Source organism: Ceratotherium simum, chromosome 2, assembly GCF_057802395.1.
Source record: "Ceratotherium simum simum isolate JZ-2026a chromosome 2, ASM5780239v1, whole genome shotgun sequence".
Classification (NCBI taxonomy): Eukaryota; Metazoa; Chordata; class Mammalia; order Perissodactyla; family Rhinocerotidae; genus Ceratotherium; species Ceratotherium simum.
The window spans coordinates 74,681,345-74,702,687 of record NC_141901.1 but is presented as its reverse complement, the minus strand read 5'-3'; the positions used below and the strand labels follow the sequence as shown (position 1 = coordinate 74,702,687).

Below are 21,343 nucleotides of genomic sequence, written 5' to 3'. Positions count from 1 at the left end.
ACCAGACAGGTTACCTGCTTCCAATATACAGTGATGGGAGAGATGTAGGATAGACATTTTCATTCCAAAAGGGAGAAATTGGAAGGAAGGAAGGAATCTTGGGTCCCAAGCAAGTCAGAAACCTAGAACAACAAATTCCATTAGATTTTAAGGCCTGAGAATAATCCCTTTTGGCTCTATGTTCTGTCCTTCCAGCCCAGTTGGGATGGTGGACATGTCCTCCAGGCCTACCTGGGCAGCAGCCCCACCCCTTCAATCAGGGTGGCAGCCCTGACTTCTGGGACCAAGGAGAAGATGACCCTGTCCCTTGGTCCTGTGTCCTCTGGGCTCCTGGTGGCAGTAGCAGCCCCACTGACTTCTACATCTGTGGCTCTGCCCTCCAAGGCGTTCTCCATTCATTTTGTCCTGTCTCTGTCCTGTTAAGTCCAGACTGTCAGTGTTTCTGCTAGTGTAAAATTCTCAGTATCTTATTGACTTCCTGGGGGTCTAAGCCATCAGAAAAGAAAAAAAATCTTCCACAGATCTCTCCTGGATAACTGCGTCTCTATTCCTGGCTCCTGCTGAGATGGTGAATGGATCCATGAGCCACACACTTGATCTCTCTAGTAAATGGTTGTCCAGTCACACCCTTCGCGCTGTTTCCAGAGCATTCTCTCTGAATAGGCTGAGAATCTTCCAAATCATCAAGTGCTAGTTTCTTTTTGCTTAGCTGTTCCTTCTTCAATTTGTCTGTCTCCTCTTGCATTTTACTGTAAGCAGCAAGGACAAAACAGGCTTCACCTTCAGCACTTTTCTTAGAAATCTCCTCAGGCAAATATCCAAGTCATCACGTATAAGTTCTAATTTCTACAAAATTTGGCCAAATCCTTTGCCACTTTATAACAGGGATCACCTTTCCTCCAGTTTCCAATAACATGTTCCTCATTTCTGTCTTTCTAGTGACATTTTGTTCATGACAATATACATAAGCTCTAAGACAATAAAAGCTTTCTCTACAGCTGCTCTCTTTCTTTCTGAGCTCTCACCAGCATCACCTTTAATGTCCATATTTCTACCAGTAGTATCTTCAAGACAATAGGATTTTTCTGTCATGCACCTCAAAACTCTTCTCACATGCAGAACTCTTCTCACATCCTCTACCTATTACCTAATTCCAAAGCTTCTTCCACATTTTTATGTATTTATTACAACTTCCAGGTACCAAAATCTGCATTAGTTTCCTGGGCCTGCCATAATCAAAGTAGCACAGACTGGGTGACTTAAATAACAGAAATTTAGTGTCTCACAGCCCTGCAGGGTATAAGTTCAAAATCAAGGGGTCAGTAGAGTTGATTTCTTCTGAGGGCTGTGAGGGAAGGATACATTCTAGGCCTCTCTCCGTAGCTGTAAATGGCCATTTTCTCCCTGAATCTCTTCTTCTATTTTTTTCACCTCTCCTCCAAATAGGAATTTTGTACTTATTCTTGAAATTTATTTTATTTTTGGATGCATTCAGGTTGATGGTCACATTTTTCTAGGTACCTGGAAAATATCATTGCACTATAATTTGACTTCCATTGATGCTGCTGAGAAGCTTTCAATCTGTCTTTTTTATGAAATTTGTTTTTCTTCTGTGAACACCTTTTGACATTCATATTTATATTTTATAATTTTGCTCTGATTTACCCAAGTACGAATTTACTATTTTTCTACTTTGAGTCAATGTGTTTCTTGCATCTGCAGATGGATGATTTTATAGTTTGTGGAAAATTCTTGGTCATTATATCTTCAAATATGGCTTCTGCCTATTTCTGTGTTTCCTCACCTATATCCACTAATTAAATATAACTTGAACCCTCTTGTTTTATCCTATTAACTAACCTCTCCTGCACTGTAAACCATTTCTCCTGATTCATATTCCAGATCATTAAATCTCTGTACAGTTGAGTCTAGCCTGCTTTGAAATTGATCATTTGATTTTTAAAATTCAACTATGCTAATTTTGTTTTTAGATGTTCTATATATTCATATATATATATATAGAGAGAGAGAGAGAGAGAGAGAGAGAATGAGAGGTTAGATAGATTAGATAGATGGACAGAAAGACAGAGGCAGAGAGAGGTTTATTTTAAGGAATTGAATTAATTGTAGGGGCTGGCAAGTTCATTTATGCTGGAAATTCAGGTAAGAGTTGTTATTACAGTCTTGAGTTCAAAATCCACAAGGCAGCAGATTGGAAACTCGGGCAGAATTTCTACATTGCAATCTTGAGAAGAACACCTTCTTCTTTAAGAAATCTCAGTCTTTGCTTTTAAGATCTTCAACTAATGGTTTGGGGTCCATCTGCATTGTGGAGGATCATCTGCTTTAGCCAAAGTCTACTGGTTTAAATGTTAATCACACCTACAAACTACCTTCACAGTGATATCGAGACTAGTGTTTTACCATAGAGCTGGGCACCATAGCCTAGCCAAGTTGACACATAAAATTAATGTCAAGAAAGTGACACCTATGAAACCTGTTCCTGTCTACTACACTGTTACGAGGGGGAGGAGTTCCACTGCATGAAGGATAGCAAAGAGCGTAATAATGCCTACCACCAGAAGCAGCAGTCCCAGAATGTCAACCCACTTCATGGTTTGCAGGTGTTGGGGTCTTCAAGAAAGATAACAACTCACGCAGAGAAGAGGCAGAGCAAGATCAAGTTTCAATAGTGAACATCAGTCTCCCATGGCCAGCAGGTCTTTGCAGCTAATGCAGGGAGATGGTCTACACATATCCCTCTGTGTTGCAGGTGAAGGACCCTCTTCCCTCCCATCCATGAACAGAGACAGCAGAGGGGTTGGCCAGGTGCCATAAGACACACACACTTTCAGCAGGACAAAGAAGCTCACATCAAGCCCCGGACAGGGGAAGATATTCCCAAAGAAGGCAATAAGCCCAGCATAGACTGGATTCCATCAGCTTTGAGTTTTGGAGATCCATCCATGAACCAAGCCAGACCATCTGCTGGAACATCTTGGAACCCCACTTTGGGCACCACTTAGCTAAGAGAGGGGCAGAGGTGTCCTTTACAGGTCATTCAGCCTGCTCTAGCAAAGCAGCTACTTATTATTATTATTATTATTATTATTATTTTGGTGAAGAAGATTCCCCCTGAGCTAACATCTGTTGCCAATCTTCCTCTTTTTTGCTTGAAGAAGATTAGCCCTGAGCTAACATCTGTGCCAATCTTCCTCTATTTTATATGTGGGTTGCCGCCACAGCATGTTTGACAAATAGTATAGGTCCATGCCTAGAATCCAAACCTGAAAATTTGGGCCAGCCAAGCAGAGCATGCCGAAATTAACCACTAGGCCATGGGGCCAGGCCCTGCAGCCACTTATTTTTCATTCCAGTTCTTCTACTCTTCCACTCTAGAATTTCTATTTTGTTCTTTTTGATAACCTCTATCTTATTATTAATATTTTTATGAGAATTTTCATCATATTTTGATTATTTAAATATAGTTACCTTTGGTTCTTTAAACATACTCATAATAGCTGCCTTGAAGTCTTTGTCTGCTAAGTTCAACCACTGGGCCCCACGAGAGACAGCTTCCATTAACTTCTTTTCCTGTGATTAGATCAACTTTCCTGTTTCTTTGCATGCCTCATGATTTTTTTATGAAAACATGCTGTTACAAATAATATAATGTGGTACTTGTGGATTTTGCTGCTTCCCTCCAGGGATTGTTGTTGGTTTTGCAGTTTGTTTGTTTGTTTAGTCACTTTCTTGGACTAACTCTGTGCAGTCTGATGACCTTGCTATGTGTGGCTGCTGATGTCTCTGCTCAGTTATACTTTTAAATTTTTATTCTTTTAGTTTTTAAGATCGACTTTCCAGAGGTCACTCCGGAGTCATCATAGGTTATCTATCAGCCAAAGAAAGGTCAGAGTTTAAGCTGAAACACCTTGAGCCAGTAAACATCCTTTTTTTGATGGATCTGAGTGTAGTTTCAGAAGGCACTCAAACTTCATGTGTTTTAAAACTCCACAGGGATTTGTTTCTGCACATGCAAGACCTCACATTCAGCCAGGAGAACATGTAGCTAAGAATGAAACAAGGAATGAAAGTAAACAAATCAAGGATGTGTTATTGAGCCACTCGGAGCATCTGTGGCACAATCTTACTGAGTGTACTTTGAGTGAATTTCAACTAATATCAGAGAATGCCTCATTACACCATAGATCTGAGGTAAGGGAGAGTCATAAGTGTAACACAGATTGGTGATATGGGAGTCTGGGCTCACGTAACTTTGTTTTGTCCTGGAGACCACTTGCTGCTGCCCCAAACAAATTTGAAATTTGGAAGGTCTGATAGCTCTCAGCTCATGATGGAAAGCTCTGCTCCTGTAGTGACTTGATAAACAGGAATCAGGAGATGTGTCTCTACTAAGACCCAACAGCAGCCCAGGAGTAGCTTTTCAAATAGCAGGTAACCTGATAAATAAGCTTTGACCTTGTCCTGAAACACTAAGAGCTCTGCTAAGACTCTTGTTAGGGTTGCCACATACATGTCTCTCCACATGATCCCTCTGATCTCTACCATCTCTCCCCTGGCCACACCAAGGTAACCGCTCTCCTGCTTGGGTTCTTGATACAATTCAATTCATAAAGTATATACTCTGTAATATCTGATGTCTTTTACTCAATATTATGCATGTGAGATTAGTCTATATATATTTTTTAGCTGTAGATTGTTTATTCTCTATGCTGCATAATATTCTATAGTAAGAATATTCTATAATTTATTTATCCACTCATCTACTGACAGACATTTGAGTAGTTTCTAGTTTTTTGGCTATTATGAGAAGGGCTGTTATGGACGTTCTTGTATGTATCTTTTAGTTCATATCTGCACATTCATCTTGTGTATATACCTAGGAATGGATTGCTGTGACTGCATATGTTCAGCATCAGTAGATTTGACAGACACTGTCCAACAGTCTCATGGTTGCACCAGTTTATATTTGCACCAGCAGGGTAGAGCATTCCAGGCGCTGCACAAGCTCATCAAACCACATTATTGTCTGCTTTTTCTTCATTTGGCAGATACGTGGTAGTATGTTGTGGTTTTAATGACTCGTGTAATGAAGCATCATTTCCTCTGTTTTTGGCTCTTTGGATATTCTCTTTTGTTATTTTTCTTCTAAAAAATACTGTCATTTATGTAAGTATATGTTTTTAACTTTCTTTTTTCACTTGTTCATTTTTCTATTAGGAGATCTTTGTGTGTTTGTGTGAATTCTTGAATAGCAACTTAGAATGGATGTAATACTGATATATCCCAATTAGAACACCTTAGGCAGTTTACAATTTTTCAGTTTTTTGAGACTAATTCTAGTTTTGGGAGCACATCATCTTTAGCTCATCATCCAGAGAATATCTCAGTTTCAAACTCATGCAAGGAATTCGTGTGCAGGACACTGTCTCCACATATGAGACTTAATAAAGAACATAAATCTCTGGAAAGGCCATTCATTCCTTTCTCTGGCAATGCACTTTCAGAGCTCTCTTTCATATGCGCAATCATCATGGACTGATTCAATCTAGTAAGAACATCTTTTACACCAAAACCTCAGTTCTCTAACTCAAACATACCATCTCCAACTGCATGCCCTCCCAAAAGGGAAAGTAGATCAAGGACTGATTCCCATTATTTATAGTGATATTTGAGTGGATTTCCATGCTGCCAGAGACCGTGCTTGGTCATTTTCTAATCCCTTCTGGCATAAACTTTGCAGTCATGGTGATAGTGATCTCTCAGTTTTCAGATGTAATTGAATCAGAGATATAGCTGGATGTAGCTTCTCTTGTAATTCCCACTCCCAAAGGCAAAACTATCCAAAAAGCAGGTATACATGCAATGGATTTTACTAACACATGAGGTAAGGGGTATCTATTTCCTTAGATATCCTTGCCTATCAGTTTTGTTGGGAATGACAAGATTTCTACTCCTCTGAAGCCCATCTCCTTTCTACCAGGTGAGTCCATTCTCTTTCTCCTCCACCTGTTCTATTCTCTTATTTCTATTCACTATCTTGCATTTAGAAACAAATAAAATGGTCTAACAAAGGAAGTTGGCAGTCATTTTTCAGTACTTAGCTATTAGTATTTTTATAAACATACGCAATTTCCTTTATATAAAGAATTTGGGGACCTTTTTAAATATAATATCTTTGTTTTGCCTTATGTGTAAAACATTATCCCAGTAGTTATTCTGCTGCAAGACAGAAGGAGGCTGTATGTAAAATGGTGAGTGTTGCAAGTAATGCCCAGACACCCTTGCTTTGGAATGTCTGGGACAAAATGTACCACAGGTAGACAGAGACATGGAGCTGAAATTGAATAGACATTTTCAGGGCTCTGGGACCTTGAGGAAGTTCTGAACCAAGTAGTAGCCGCACTTACGCTCAAATTTTTCTACCCCATAACTCACGGGTGGTCCCAGTGGAAGAAGGAGGTGTCTACAGAGTCTGCAAAGGCCCTTTCAGGGACAGTTTTTAGTTGTCCTTGAACACATTTATGCAGTCTCTTATGAGTTTAGAGCTTTAAAAAATCATGTTCTCATTTTTCTAGAACTCAAAAGCAACTGCTTTCCAATAACTGAGCATATTATATAAAGAGTCTTCATTGTTTTTGAGTTCCATCTGAATTCCAACTACGGGAAGCACCATTTCAAGTGAACTTCGATGGCCCAAGCGATTGGTTTTCTGGCTTGAAAACTGTTATAGCAGGTCAGTTTATAACATAATGGCTGTCAATAGATGTATGGTTTTATCTCTGGGCTTTCAATTCTGTTCCATTGATCTGTTTTTCTGCCCGTACCATGCTGTTTTGATGACTATAGCTTTGCAGTATATTTTGAAGTCAGGCATTGTGATGCCTCCAGCTTTGTTCTTTTTTCTCAGAATTGCTTTGACTATTCAGGGTCTTTCTTTTGTTCCATATAAATTTTAGGATTCTTTATCCTATTTCCGTGAAGAAAGTCATAGGGATTCTGATTGGGATTGCATTGAATCTGAGGATTGCTTTAGGTAATATGGATATTTTAACTATGTTTGTTCTCCTAATCCATGAGCATGGAGTATCTGTCCATTTCTTTATGTCTTCTTCAATTTCTTTCAATAATATCTTATAGTTTTCAGTGTACAGGTCTTTCACCTCCTTGGTTAAATTTATTCCTAGGTATTTTATTCTTTTTGTTGTGATTATAAACGGGATTGTATTCTTGATTTCTCTTTCTGCAAGTGCATTATTAGTGTATAGAAATGCAACTGATTTTTGTATGTTGATTTTGTAACCTGCAACTTCACTGTATTCATTGATTATTTCTAATAGTTTTTTGGTGGATTCTTTAGGATTTTCTATATACAGAATCATGTCATCTGCAAGTAGTGACAGTTTTACTTCTTCCTTTCCTATTTGGACCATTTTTATTTCTTTTTCTGGCCTAATTGCTCTGGCTAAAATTTCCAGTTCTATGTTGAATAAGAGTGGAGAGACTGGGCATCCTTGTCTTCTTCCTGTTCTCAGAGGAATAGCTTTCAGTTTTTCACCCCTGAGTATGATGTTGGCTGTGGTCTGTCATATATGGCATTTATTATGTTGAGGTATACCCATTTCATTGAGAGTTTTTATCATAAATGAATGTTGCGTATTGTCGAATGCTTTCTCTGCATCTATTGAGATGATCATGTGATTTTTATTCTTTATTTTTTTAATGTGGTGTATCACGTTGATTGATTTGTAGATGTTGAACCATCCCTGCATCTCTGGAATAAATTCCACTTGATCATGTTGGCCTGTAATTTACCTTTTTTGTGTTGTCTTTGTCTGGTTTTGGTATCAGGCTAATGCTGGCCTCGTAGAATAAGTTAGGAAGTGTTCCATCCTCTTCAATATTTCAGAATAGTTTGAGAAAGATAGGTATTAAATTTTCTTTGAATATTTCTTAGAATTCACCAGAGAAACCATCTGGTCCTGGACTTTTGTTTTATAGGAGGTTTTTGATTACTCTTTCAATCTACTTGTGATAGATCTATTCAGATTCTCCATTTTTTCTTGATTCAGTTTTGGGAAGTTGTATGATTCTAAGAATTTATTCATTTCTTCTAGGTTATCCAATTTGTTGGCATGTAGCATTTCATAATATTCTCTTATAATCCTTTGTATTTCTGTGGTGTCTGTTGTAATTTCTCCACTTTCACTTCTGATTTTATGTGCATCTTCTGTCTTTTTTTCTTAGTGAGTCTGGCTAAAGGTTTGTCCATTTTGTTTAACTTCTCAAAGAACCAACTCTTACTTTATTTGGTCCTTTCTATTGCCGTTTCCTCTCTATTTTATTTTGCTCTGATTTTTATTATTTCCTTCTTTCTACTGACCTTGGGCTTCATTTCTTCTTCTTTTTATAGTTCTTTAAGGTATAGTGTAAGACTGTTTACTTGAGATTTCTCTTATTTTTTGAGGTAGGCCTGTAATGCTATAAATTTCCCTCTTAGTACTAATTTTGTGGCATCCCATAAGAGTTGATATGTTGTGTTTTCACTTTTATTTGTCTCCAGATTTTTTTTTTTTTTTGCTCATGGAGATTGGCCATGAGCTAACATCCATTGCCAATCTTCCTCTTTTTGCTGAGGAAGATTAACCCTGAGCTAACATCTGTGCCCATCTTCCTCCATTCTGTGTATGGAATGCCACCACAGCATGGCTTGACAAGCAGTGTGTAGGTCCTTGCTGGGGATCCGAACCTGCAAACCCCAGGCTGCCAAAGCAGAGCGTGTGAACTTAACCACTACACCACTGGGCCTTCCCCTCCAGATATTTTTTGATTTATCTTTTGATTTCTTTATTGATCCAATGGTTGTTCAGTAGCATTGTTTAGTCTCCACATATTTGTGACTTTCCCAGCTTTTTTCTTATAGTTGAAATCTAGTTTCATACTGTTGTGATTGGAAAAGATGCTTGAAATGATTTCAACCTTCTTGAATTGTTTCCCAACATATGGTCTGTCTTTGAGAATGCTCCATGTGAACTTGAGAATAATGTGTATCATGCTGTTTTGGGATGGAATGTTCTATATATTTCTATTAAGTCCATCTGGTCTAGTGTTTCATTTAAGTCCACTGTTTCCATGTGGACTTTCTGTCTGGATGATCTCTACATTGATGTAAGTGGGGTGTTAAGGTCCCCTAATATTACTGTGCTATTGTCAATTTCTAACTTTAGGTCTGTTAATAGTTGCTTTCTATACTTTGGTGCTCCTGCATTAGGTTTCAACAAAGGAGGCAAGAATATACAATGGAGAAAGGAAAGTCTCTTCAGTAAATGGTGTTGGGAAAACTGGACAGCCACATGCAAAGGAATGAAAGTAGACCATTATCTTACACCATATACAAAAATTAACTCAGAATGGATTAAAGACTTGAATGTAAGATCTCAAACCATAAAACTCCTAGAAGAAAATATAGGCAGTGTGCTCTTTGACATTGGTCTTAGCAGTATCTTTTCAAATACCATGTCTACTCAGGCAAAGGAAACAGAAGAAAAAATAAACAAATGGGACAACATCAACTAAAAAACTTCTGCAAGACCAAGGAAACCATGAACAAAACAAAAAAACAACTCAACTGGGAGAAGGTATTTGCAAATCATATATCTGACGAGGGGTTAATTTCAAAAGTATATAAATAACTCATACAACTCAACAACAAAAATGAACAACTTGATCAAAAAGTGGTCAGCGGATATGAACTGAAACTTTTCCAAAGAAGAGATACAGATGGCCAACAAGCACATGAAAAGATGTCCAACATCACTAATTATTAGGGAAATGCAAATCAAAACTACAACAAGATATCACCTCACATCCATCAGAATGGCTATAATTAACAAGACAAGAAATAACAAGTGTTCCAGAGGATGAAGAGAAAAGGGAACCCTCATACATTGCTGGTGGAAATGCAGACTGGTGCAAGTACTGTGGAAAATAGTCTGGAGATTTCTCAAAAACTTAAAAAAAGAAATACCACACGATCTACCTTTTCCACTACTGGGTATATATCCGAAGAACATGAAATCAATAATTCAAAAAGATATATGCACCCCTATTTTCATCAAAGCATTATTCACAGCAGCCAATATGTGGAAGCAACCCAAGTGTCCATCAACGGATGAATGGATAAAGAAGATGTGGTATATATACATAATGGAATACTACTCAGCCATAAAAAAGACAAAATTGTGCCATTCACAACAGCATGGATGGACCTGGAGGGTATTATGCTGAGCGAAGTAAGTCAGACAGAAAAAGAGAAGTACCATATAATTTCATTCATAAGTGGTAGATAAACAATCGATCTCATAGACAAGGTGAATAGATTAGTGGTCATCAGAGGAGAAGGAGATGAGGGCAGGGCAAAAAGGGTAAAGGGACACATATGTATGATGACTGATAAAAACTGGACTTCTGACAGTGAACATGATGCAGTCTATACAGAAACTGAAACATAGTGATTCACACCTGAAATTTACGCAGTGTTGTAAGCCAATATGACCCCATGAAATAATTTTTAAAAAGATAAAGAGATAAAGGTATAAAAGAAAAAAACATAATTGCTAGTCAAATTAACAGGGAAAAAAAGTAGAATGGGGGTTACCCGTGGTTGGGGAGATGGGGAGTTGTTTAACGGGTATGGAGTTTCAGTGTCAGAAGATGAAAATGATTCTGGAGATCTGTTATACAATGTGAGTATTCTCAACACTACTGAATTGTAAATTAAAAATATTTAGAATGATAAGAAAAAAAACAACATAATGACTAGAAGTGTGTGCAATTTGGAGGGTGAGAGGAGAAACATTATAGTTGAGAGTTATAGTACTTTCCTTTGTTGTTTGTCAGGAGGAAGTATGTAGCACTTAGCATTTAAATCTTTCTACAAACTGACCGTTCATTTTAGGAAACTGTGTTGATATATTGTGAGGGCTGATGACAAGGCCAGGAACCAGCATTTTTGGATATTTCTAGTTTATTCTTCATGCAGTAGTTACACTGAGTTTTTTAAAACCACAGATTAATTTATGTCACTTTTTTGCATAATTTCTTAAAAGCTTCTTATGGCAGTTAGTGTCAAGTCCAGTCTCCATGTGTGCTCTGTAATATCTACACCATCTGGCTCCCACCTGCCCCTCTCTAAACCTGGGCTACCCCTGCTTCACTACATGGACCATCATTCAGGTACCAAACACAGCAATCTCTTCCAAGATAAGAAATTTGGCTCAAAATCTTCATCTCCCTGGACCCCACTTCTCTAATTTCTTTCCTAATTGTGCTCTTATTGTAAATTCATGTTACTCTCATTTCCTCAGGGGAGGATGACTGACTGATTAATCTAAATTGGGTCTCCTTTCCACACTTACTCTTGACGTCATATACTAGTCTTTTTCTTTTTCAATGCTTATCAGAAATTCAAATACTACATTTGTTGGTATGACAATTTAGTTAATGTCTCATTTTTAAACGAAAAAATGCATGAGCACAGGGACCATGGCTGTTTTATTGCCCAGAATTTTTAATGCCTTCTGCACTGTCTAGGAAATGTTCAGTGGTCAATACATATTTATTGTGTGGCTAAATGCAATCACATTTAAAAGTGCTTGCTTTGGTGTTACTCAGGAACACATATGAGTTTTGTTCACAGTAATTTGGCTTTCTGACCTCAGAAGTCCAACCAGGGAAACTCCATCCCACCATGCTCCTAAATCACTGCATGAATCTGAGTTTGTATTACTAATCTCTTTGTTGCTGGCATCCTTGTCATCCTTACCATTGTCGTCATCATCATCTCATCATGTGATCTTTGACTTTCAGGAATCATTAGTCCAAAGAAACTCCTTTCTTTATGAGATAAATATGTTGTACAAGAGGCAGTAAGTTTAGAGGCTTTAGTCAGATTTGTTTTGTATCCCTAGTGAAAGTTTTGGATTTCATTTAGAGTTCAATTACTTACATAATATTATCCTGAATAAAAAAACAAAAATGAGAATTATAAGAAACTTCTGGATTTGGCAATAATTTGAACTAGATATTTTGAACCTCAAAGCATTCAAAATATCTCACCTCAAAATATTCAAAAAATTTAATGAAATTGGGTAGACATTCTTACCTATTAATAAAGAAGCAGAAAACAAAGACCAGGGGGATTTACAGAATGAGTCAAGAGGTTGGATCATGTTACTTTATCATCTCCACAGAGAGTCAGGCGATTTAAACATGTTTGAGGCAAAGAAGACATCTTCCTTAGACATTGTTAAGTGGCCCCTCCTTACATGCTTTTCTCCAGGCCCTGTGACTGCTTAGTATCTGGAACACTTATTATGAGAGTGGGATGTGATTGAATACACGTGGTTTTAATTATTCCAGCTCAGTAGTGCCCAACGGTGGTGATTTTGCCCCCAGGTGACTTTTGGCAATGTCTGGAGACATATTTGGTTGTCACAACTGCATTGGTTAGCAGAGCAGGTACTGCTGGCATCAGGTGGTTAGAGGCCAGGGATGCTGCTAAACATCCTACAAAGGATGTTACATCCTACACAGGACAGCTCCCACGACAAAGAATTCTCCAGCCCAAAATGTCAAGAGTGCCAAGTATGAGAAATGTTTTGTAGAGCAATGAAAGAGAATGGAATTCTGATGCATGCAACAAGGATGACTGTCAAAACCATAAGATTGAATGAAAGAAGTCTGTCAGAAAAGACCACGTGAAGTTATGTTATATGAAGTATAGAAATAGGCGAATCTATTCTATGGTGATAAAAGTCAAAATTGTGGTTAACTTTGGGTTAACCAGAATGAGAGAAGCTTAGGGGATATTAATAATGTTTTCTATTTTGATCTGGTGGAAGTTACTTGGATGTATAACTATACAGCTACCTGAAGTAAAAGTCTCATTATATTGTGTGTGTGTGTGTTTTGTCTTTTTATTAATGTTGTTTATTTACTGCCTCAGAAACATGATGCTAGACAGGCATGCTGCTCCTGTGCATTCTGGCTCTAAAGTCGTTGAACTCACACACTTACATTTTGCAAGATGCAGACAAATGCCTAATATTCTCAACTGTACTTTTGGATTGTTTCCTTGCTTTGCCTCATTTGCTCTAAAACCGATGATGCTTAGCTTTTGCTGTTGCTGTTGTTGTTTAGATCTATGTACATGTTATGTGGCAAGATGAATAATAAACGTTATTCCAGCTAAGATCATTATTTATTCTTGCCATGTAGATGATCACATTATGCACTTTTTCTTAGAGGAGGGAGTATAGTTTTTCTTCTTTCCTCGCAGGACCCTGGTAAGGCAGTCATGTGAACTTTGCCAAACAGAATCCAGAACTTTGTCTTCATTTGGCAAGGAGCTCTAATGATTTCTGTTTCCTGATTTGATTGGTGAATAGATACAACAAACAAGATTTCAATGTCTTGTTTTCATTTTTTTAAACAATACTGTGGTTAACACTCATCTACCACCAGACAAAGCAAGCAGAGGATATTGGCATTCCTAACACACCCTTGGTCCTTTAACCACACATTCATTAACATGGCTTAGATTTTTCCACAAAAATTAATTTGGTACCTAAAAGGAAACTGTTTCTCTACACTCAGAACACTTCTGACACTAAATGTGTGGGTCTTTTCCACACCATCAACCAATTCTTCAACTCTCCAGATACCAAATGGGTGTCCTACAATTCAAATCAATTTGACAGTGTCTACCTGGAGTTAGCATCAGACCCCACAGGTCAAGGGCTCAGTCTCACTTCAGACACAAATCCCAAGTCCCAGGGCTCTGGTACTTACGACTGACTTGACTGCAAACTAAAGGTTCCCGTGACCCCATCCTCAGGTGTGATAATTTGCTAGAACAGCTCACAGAACTCAGAGAAACACTTCACTTATGTTTACTGGTTTATTATAAAGATACAAATGAACAGCCAGAAGAGCTACAGAGGGCAAAGGATGGGGAAGGAACACTGATCTTCATGCCATCTCAGAGCAACCACTCTCCCAAGATCAATATGTGTTCACCAACCCAGAAACTCTCCAAACGGCATTGTTTAGGGCTTTTATGGAAACTTCATTACATAGGCATGATTGATTAAATCCTTGGCCACTGGTAATTAAATAAATCTGCAACCTCTTGCACCTGGCCACCCCTGGGTTGAGGTGAGACTTAAAGTTCTGACCCTCCAATCAAGTGGTTAGTTCCCCTGGCAACCAGCCTACATCTTCTAGGAGTCATCTCATTAGCATAAACTCAGGTATAGTGGAAAGGGGCTTATTACGAATAACAAAAATCACTCCTCTTATCCCAAATACTCAGAAAATTACAAGAGTTTTAGAAGTTCTGTGCCAGAAGCCAACAACAAAGAACAAATATATATTTGTTATTGTTTCACATCACAGCTCCCAAAGTGTGTACAATGGTTTGTGTTCATAATTGTTTTCTATGATCTTGAATCTGCAATTATCTGTGCAGTAAAGAATTACTGGCTAACAGAAATTTGTATTATTACCAGTCCCTTCTTCCTCATAAAGATACTTAATTAAAGATGTGCAGGCGTGAGGTCACTTTACATTCATTGCTCCACATCTGTTTTAAGAATTCCAAACTAGTCCTTCATGTCTATTTCAGAGACTACACAATTGTGATACATCTTATGTAAATGATGAAGGCACTACTGGCAATGAATACTAACAAAAAGGCGTTGAAATAAAACACCTTATAAATTGACAACTGTCGGATATTTTTCTCTAACTTCATGACAAATTGACAGAGAAACCAAAGTAATGAAACAATTCTAATCTGGAGTTTCACTGGTACATTTTGATAAAATTTGTCTATCAGCCTGTCTCACAATGTCCTAAATGCTGAATTTCTGGAATTTATATGTAGTAATAATCATTCAATAATTTATCACATTATATTTTAAGTGCCTATTACTCTTTTAACTAAAGTCGTTTGCCTCTTATTACATTGGATTATTCCTAAGAATAACACCACAGTTGAAAAACTCTAGAATGTGAATATACTTGATTTTTTTAATGCACAAGCTGATTAAAATCAGTAATGTTAAGCATAAGTCATAATATTTAATGATTTCAATGGGTGTTAAAACTCAGAGTATATGCAGTTAATCAGAGCTCCTCGAAGCCTTCATCAAAACACTACCTAGAGAGAGGCGGAGTCAAGATGGCGGCGTAGGCAGACTGAACTCACCTCCTCCCGTGGACACAGCCAATTTACAACTACTCGTGGAAAAATTACCCCTGAGACAGAACTGAAAACTGGATAAGAGGAACTCCTGCAACAACGGACAATCCTAACTGGGGTAGAAGAGGCAGAGACTCCCTTCCGGAGAGGAAAAACGCCGCCGTCACAAGCCGTCAGCTTCACGGCCACCGGGAGCAGCTCACAGGTACGCACCCTCCCTGGAGGCACGGGGTCCTGAGCTGGGGAGCGCCCCCGCTGTGGGCATTTTGTGGACCCAGCACAATCGACACCAGTGGCATAATATCTGACTTTGCCTGCTACTAAAGCATTGGGGAGCACCCCCAGAAAACCCGGTTCACAAAGAAACTAAAACTGGCTCTTAAAGGGCCCGCGCACAAACTCACCCGTTCCAGAAAGCATCCTAAAATCACCAGAAAGAAAGGTGCACAGTGCTTCGGTGACAAAAGACTCACCTAATAGGCCCTGAGTGCATCTTGGTGAGGGGTGAGACCTCTCCAGGGACTGGGACATTGGCGGCGGCCATTGTTGTGGCCTGGTGTGAGCGTGCTGACACAGACGCCATTGGAGTTCTCCCTGAGACCTGCTAGCCCAGGGTCTGCTCCACCCGCTAGAGCACCGATTTAATCCAGCTCAGCCAGGGCAGGCAGCCCACCCTAGAGACTGGCCCCACCCAACAACAAGCCCTCAGGCAACATCTAAGCCTGCATAGATTGGTGACTGGATTCTCTGCAGCCTGGCAACTGAGCTGACTTGAGCGGGGCAGGGTGTGCACAAGGAGCGGGTGGAGAGTGTGGGGTGGTGGCGGAGTGTGTGGGGCTCCCGCCATGGAGAGACTGGGTCCGCTTGGGGAGGTCGGGGCGCTCACACGGGGCAGGACTGTGTTGACTGTGTGTGTGGACCTGGGGGCAACAGGGCTTGTCAGCTGCAGAAGACTTGTGCTTCTCAAAGACCCACATAGGAGGTTTGCCCCACCTTCCAAAGCCTGAAACAATTGGGTGCTCCTGTGCCTGAGGCCAGCCCCACCCAGCTGCAATCCTCAGAGAGCTGACAAGAGACCTAATAGGCTAGAGGTTTACAGCAATTCTAAGGCCCTGAGCCTAACAACCTGCCACACTGGGGGCCTACTCACTTAAAAGAAATACTGCAACACAAATGTGGTATTAGAACTTACAGCCAACTGTGCTGGGGCTCCCCACACCTGATAAAGAGACTGAAGGGCCCACAACAACTACAAGCAGCTGAGCATTACAACAGCTGGCCGGGAGCATAACTCAGCCTCCCTGGGCATCTATAGGGAGAGCTAACAGGCCACAATAGAAGGACACACGTAGCCCACATAGGGGCCACCCCTGGAACATTGAGAACTGAGGGAAGCACACTGGAAGCCTCCTAAGGCAGCACTTACATAACGTCACCTATCCAAGAGCAGGAGACGTAGCTGACCTACCTAATACGTAGACACAAGCACAGGGAAAGAGGCAAAATGAGGAGGCAAAAGAATACATTCCAAGTAAGGGAACAGGACAAAACCCCAGAAAAGGAACTAAGTGAAACAGAAATGAGCAACCTACCCAACAGAGAGTTCAAACTAAGAGTGTTAAGGATGCTCACTGATGTGGGCAGAAGAATAGATGAACTCAGTGAGAATGTCAACAAAGAAATGGAAGATATAAAAAAGAACCAATCAGAAATGAAGAATACAATACTGGAAATGAAAAATTCATTAGAGGGACTCAAAAGCAGAGTAGAGGATACAGAAGAACGGATCTGTGAGCTGGAAGAAAGACTAGAAGAAATTACCCAAGGTGAACAGGTAAAAGAGAAAAGAATTAAAAAGAGTGAGGACAGTCTAAGGGACCTCTGGGACAACATCAAGCGCACTAACATCCGTGTTATAGGTGTCCCGGAAGGAGAAGAGCGAGACAAGGGGGCAGAGAATCTATTTCAAGAAATAATAGATGAAAACTTCCCTAACCTAAGGAAGGAAACAGACATCCAGGTACAGGAGGCACAGAGAGCCCCAAACAAGATAAACCCAAAGAGGCCCACACCAAGACACATCATAATCAAAATGTCCAGAATTAAAGATAAAGAGAGAATCCTAAAAGCCGCACGAGAATGTCAAGTTACATACAAAGGAAACCCCATAAGGCTATCAGCTGACTTCTCAGAAGAAACCTTACAGGCTAGAAGAGAATGGCACGATATATTTAAAGTGCTAAAAGGAAAAAACTTACAGCCAAGAATACTCTACCCAGCAAGGTTATCATTCAAAATGGAAGGAGAGATCAAAATTTTCCCAGATAAGCAAAAATTAAAGGAGTTTGTCACCAAGAAACCAGTGTTACAAGAAATGTTAAAGGGACTGATTTAAGGGGAAAAGAGAAGACCACAAATAGGAAAAATTATCTATTTCCACAATTAGAACGTAATGGACACAAATGCACAAAAAAGAGGTTAGATATGATATCAAAAACATAAAAGGAGGGAGGAGGGGAGTTAAGAGTACAGCTTTCAGACAGAGGTCAAACTAAAGTGACCATCAATTCTGTATAGAAGAAGTAAGGAAGAGAGAAGGACTACTAAAACACTGAGAAAAAAAAAAAAAGTTAAAAAATGGCACTAAGTACATACTTATCAATAGCTACTTTAAATGTCAATGGACTAAATGCTCCAATTAAAAGGCATAGGGTGGCTGACTGGATAAAAAAACAAGACCCATATATATGCTGCATACAAGAGACACACTTCAGACCTAAAGACACTCACAAACTGAAAGTGAAGGGATGGAAAAAGATACTCCACGCAAATGGCAATGAAAAGAAAGCTGGGGTAGCAGTACTCATATCAGACAAAATAGACTTTAAAACAAAAACTGTAAAAAGAGACAAGGGCATTACGTAATGATCAAGGGAACAATCCAACAAGAGGATATAACACTTGTAAATATCTACGCACCCAATGTAGGTGCACCTAAATATATAAAGCAATTATTAACAGACATAAAAACAGAAATAGACAGTAACACAATAATAGTAGGGGACTTGAACACTCCACTTACACCAACGGATAGATCATCCAAACAGAAGATCAATAAGGAAACATTGGCCTTAAACGACACACTAGAACAGATGGACCTAGTAGATATATACAGAGCATTCCATCCAAAAACCGAAGAATACACGTTCTTTTCAAATGCACATGGAACATTCTCCAGGATTGATCACATATTAGGCCACAAAACAAGTCTCCATAAATTTAAGAAGATTGAAATAATACCAAGCATCTTTTCTGACCACAACGGTATGAAACTATAAATCAACTATAGGAAGAAAATCAGAAAAGCCACTAATACGTGGAGCTTAAACAAAATGCTACTGAACAACGACTGGGTTAACAAAGAAATCAAAGAAGAAATCAAAAAATACCTGGAGACAAATGAAAATGAAAATACGACATGCCAGAATTTATGGGATACAGCAAAAGCGGTTCTAAGAGGGAAGTTTATAGCGATACAGGCCTATCTCAACAAACAAGAAAAATTTCGAATAAACAATCTAACAATGCACCTAAAGGAACTGGAAAAAGAAGAACAAACAAAGCCCAAAATCAGTAGAAGAAGGGAAATAATAAAAATCAGAGCAGAAATAAATGAAATAGAGACCAAAAAAACAATAGAAAAAATTAATAAAACCAAGAGCTGGTTCTTTGAAAAGATCAACAAAATAGACAAACCTCTAGCTAGACTCACCAAGAAAAAAAGAGAGAAGGCACAAATAAGTAAAATCAGAAATGAAAGAGGAGAGGTTACAACAGACACCTCAGAAATACAAAAGATTATAAGAGAATACTATGAAAAACTATATGCCAACCAATTCGACAATCTGGAAGAAATGGATAAATTCTTAGAATCATACAACCTTCCAAAACTGGATCAAGAAGAAGCAGAGAACTTGAATAGACCAATCACCAGTAAGGAGATCGAAACAGTAATCAAAAACCTCCCCAAAAACAAAAGTCCAGGACCAGACGGCTTCCCTGTTGAATTCTACCAAACATTCAAAGAAGATTTAATACCTATCCTTCTCAAACTCTTCCAAAAAATTGAGGAGGGGGGGAAGCTCCCTAACTCATTCTACGAAGCTGACATTACCCTGATACCAAAACCAGACAAGGACAACACAAAAAAAGAAAATTACAGGCCAATATCACTGATGAACATCGATGCCAAGATCCTCAACAAAATACTAGCAAATCGCATACAACAATACGTTAAAAAGATTATACACCATGATCAAGTGGAATTTATTCCAGGTATGCAGGGATGGTTTAACATTCGCAAATCAATCAACGTAATACACCACATTAATAAAATGAAGAACAAAAATCACATGATTATCTCAATAGATGCAGAGAAAGCATTTGACAACATCCAGCATCCATTTATGATAAAAACTCTGAATAAAATGGGTATAGAAGGAAAGTACCTCAACATAATAAAGACCATATATGAGAAACCCACAGCTAATATCATCCTCAATGGTGAAAAACTGAAAGCTATCCCTCTAAGAACAGGAACCAGACAAGGATGCCCACTGTCACCACTCCTATTTAACATAGTACTGGAAGTCCTAGCCAGAGCAATCAGGCAAGAGAAAGAAATAAAAGGGATCCAAATTGGAAAGGAAGAAGTGAAACTCTCACTATTTGCAGATGACATGATTTTATATATAGAAAACCCTAAAGAATCCACCAGAAAACTTTTAGAAGTAATAAACGAATATGGTAAAGTTGCAGGATACAAAATCAACATACAAAAATCAGTTGCATTTCTGTACACTAGCAACAAAGTAGCAGAAAGAGAAATTAAGAATACCATCCCATTTACAATTGCAACAAAAAGAATAAAATACCTAGGAATAAACTTAACCAAAGAGGTGAAAGATCTGTACACCGAAAACTATAAAACATTTCTGAAAGAAATTGAAGAAGACACAAAGAAATGGAAAGATATTCCGTGCTCCTGGGTTGGAAGAATTAACATAGTTAAGATGTCCATACTTCCTAAAGCCATCTATAGATTCAATGCAATCCCTATCAAAGTTCCAACAACATTTTTCACAGAAATAGAACAAAGAATCCTAAAATTTATATGGAACAACAAAAGACCCCAAATAGCTAAAGGAATCCTGAGAAAAAAGAACAAAGCTGAAATCACTCCCTGATTTCAAAATATACTACAAAGCTATAGTAACCAAAACAGCATGGTACTGGCACAAAAACAGACACACAGATCAATGGAATAGAATCGAAAGCCCAGAAATAAACCCACACATCTATGGACAGCTAATCTTTGACAAAGGAGCCAAGAACATACAATGGGGAAAAAAAGTCTCTTCAACAAATGGTGTTGGGAAAACTGGATAGCCATATGCAAAAAAATGAAAGTAGATCCTTACCTTACACCATACACAAAAATTAACTCCAAATGGATTAAAGACTTGAATGTAAGACCTGAAACTGTGAAACTTCTAGAAGAAAACATAGGCAGTACGCTCTTCGACATCGGTCTTAGCAACATCTTTTCAAACACTACATCTGACCGAGCAAGAGAAACAATAGAAAAAATAAACAAATGGGACTACATCAAACTAAAAAGCTTCTGCACAGCAAAGGAAACCATCAACAAAACGAAAACACAACCTAATAATTGGGAGAAGATATTTGCAAACCATACATCTGATAAGGGCTTAATCTCCAAAATATATAAAGAACTCATGCATCTCAACAACAAAAAAACTACCAACCCAATTAAAAAATGGGCAAAAGACCTGAACAGACATTTCTCCAAAGAAGATATACAGATGGCCAACAGACACATGAAAAGATGTTCAAAATCACTAACTATCAGGGAAATGCAAATCAAAACTACAATGAGATATCACCTCACGCCCGTCAGAATGGCTATAATTAACAAGACAGGAAACAACATGTGTTGGAGAGGATGTGGAGAGAAGGGAACTCTCATACACTGCT

General features: G+C 38.7%; 1 protein-coding gene across 2 annotated transcripts in view; it reads right to left on the bottom strand.

Moving 5' to 3' along the window:
- LOC101398413 (guanylate-binding protein 1) overlaps positions 1-21,343 on the bottom strand; it is a 68,575-nt gene that overhangs the window by 39,874 nt on the left and 7,358 nt on the right. Inside the window, exon 1 of one of the 2 annotated variants that reach the window (XM_087447883.1) lies at positions 15,760-15,901. The exons of the other annotated variant lie outside the window; for it this stretch is intronic. Coding sequence (XP_087304009.1) covers positions 15,760-15,869 — 110 coding nt within the window. The 5' untranslated portion in view covers positions 15,870-15,901. Of the gene's footprint in view, positions 1-15,759; positions 15,902-21,343 lie in introns of those variants that run through there. 2 annotated transcript variants of the gene reach the window in all.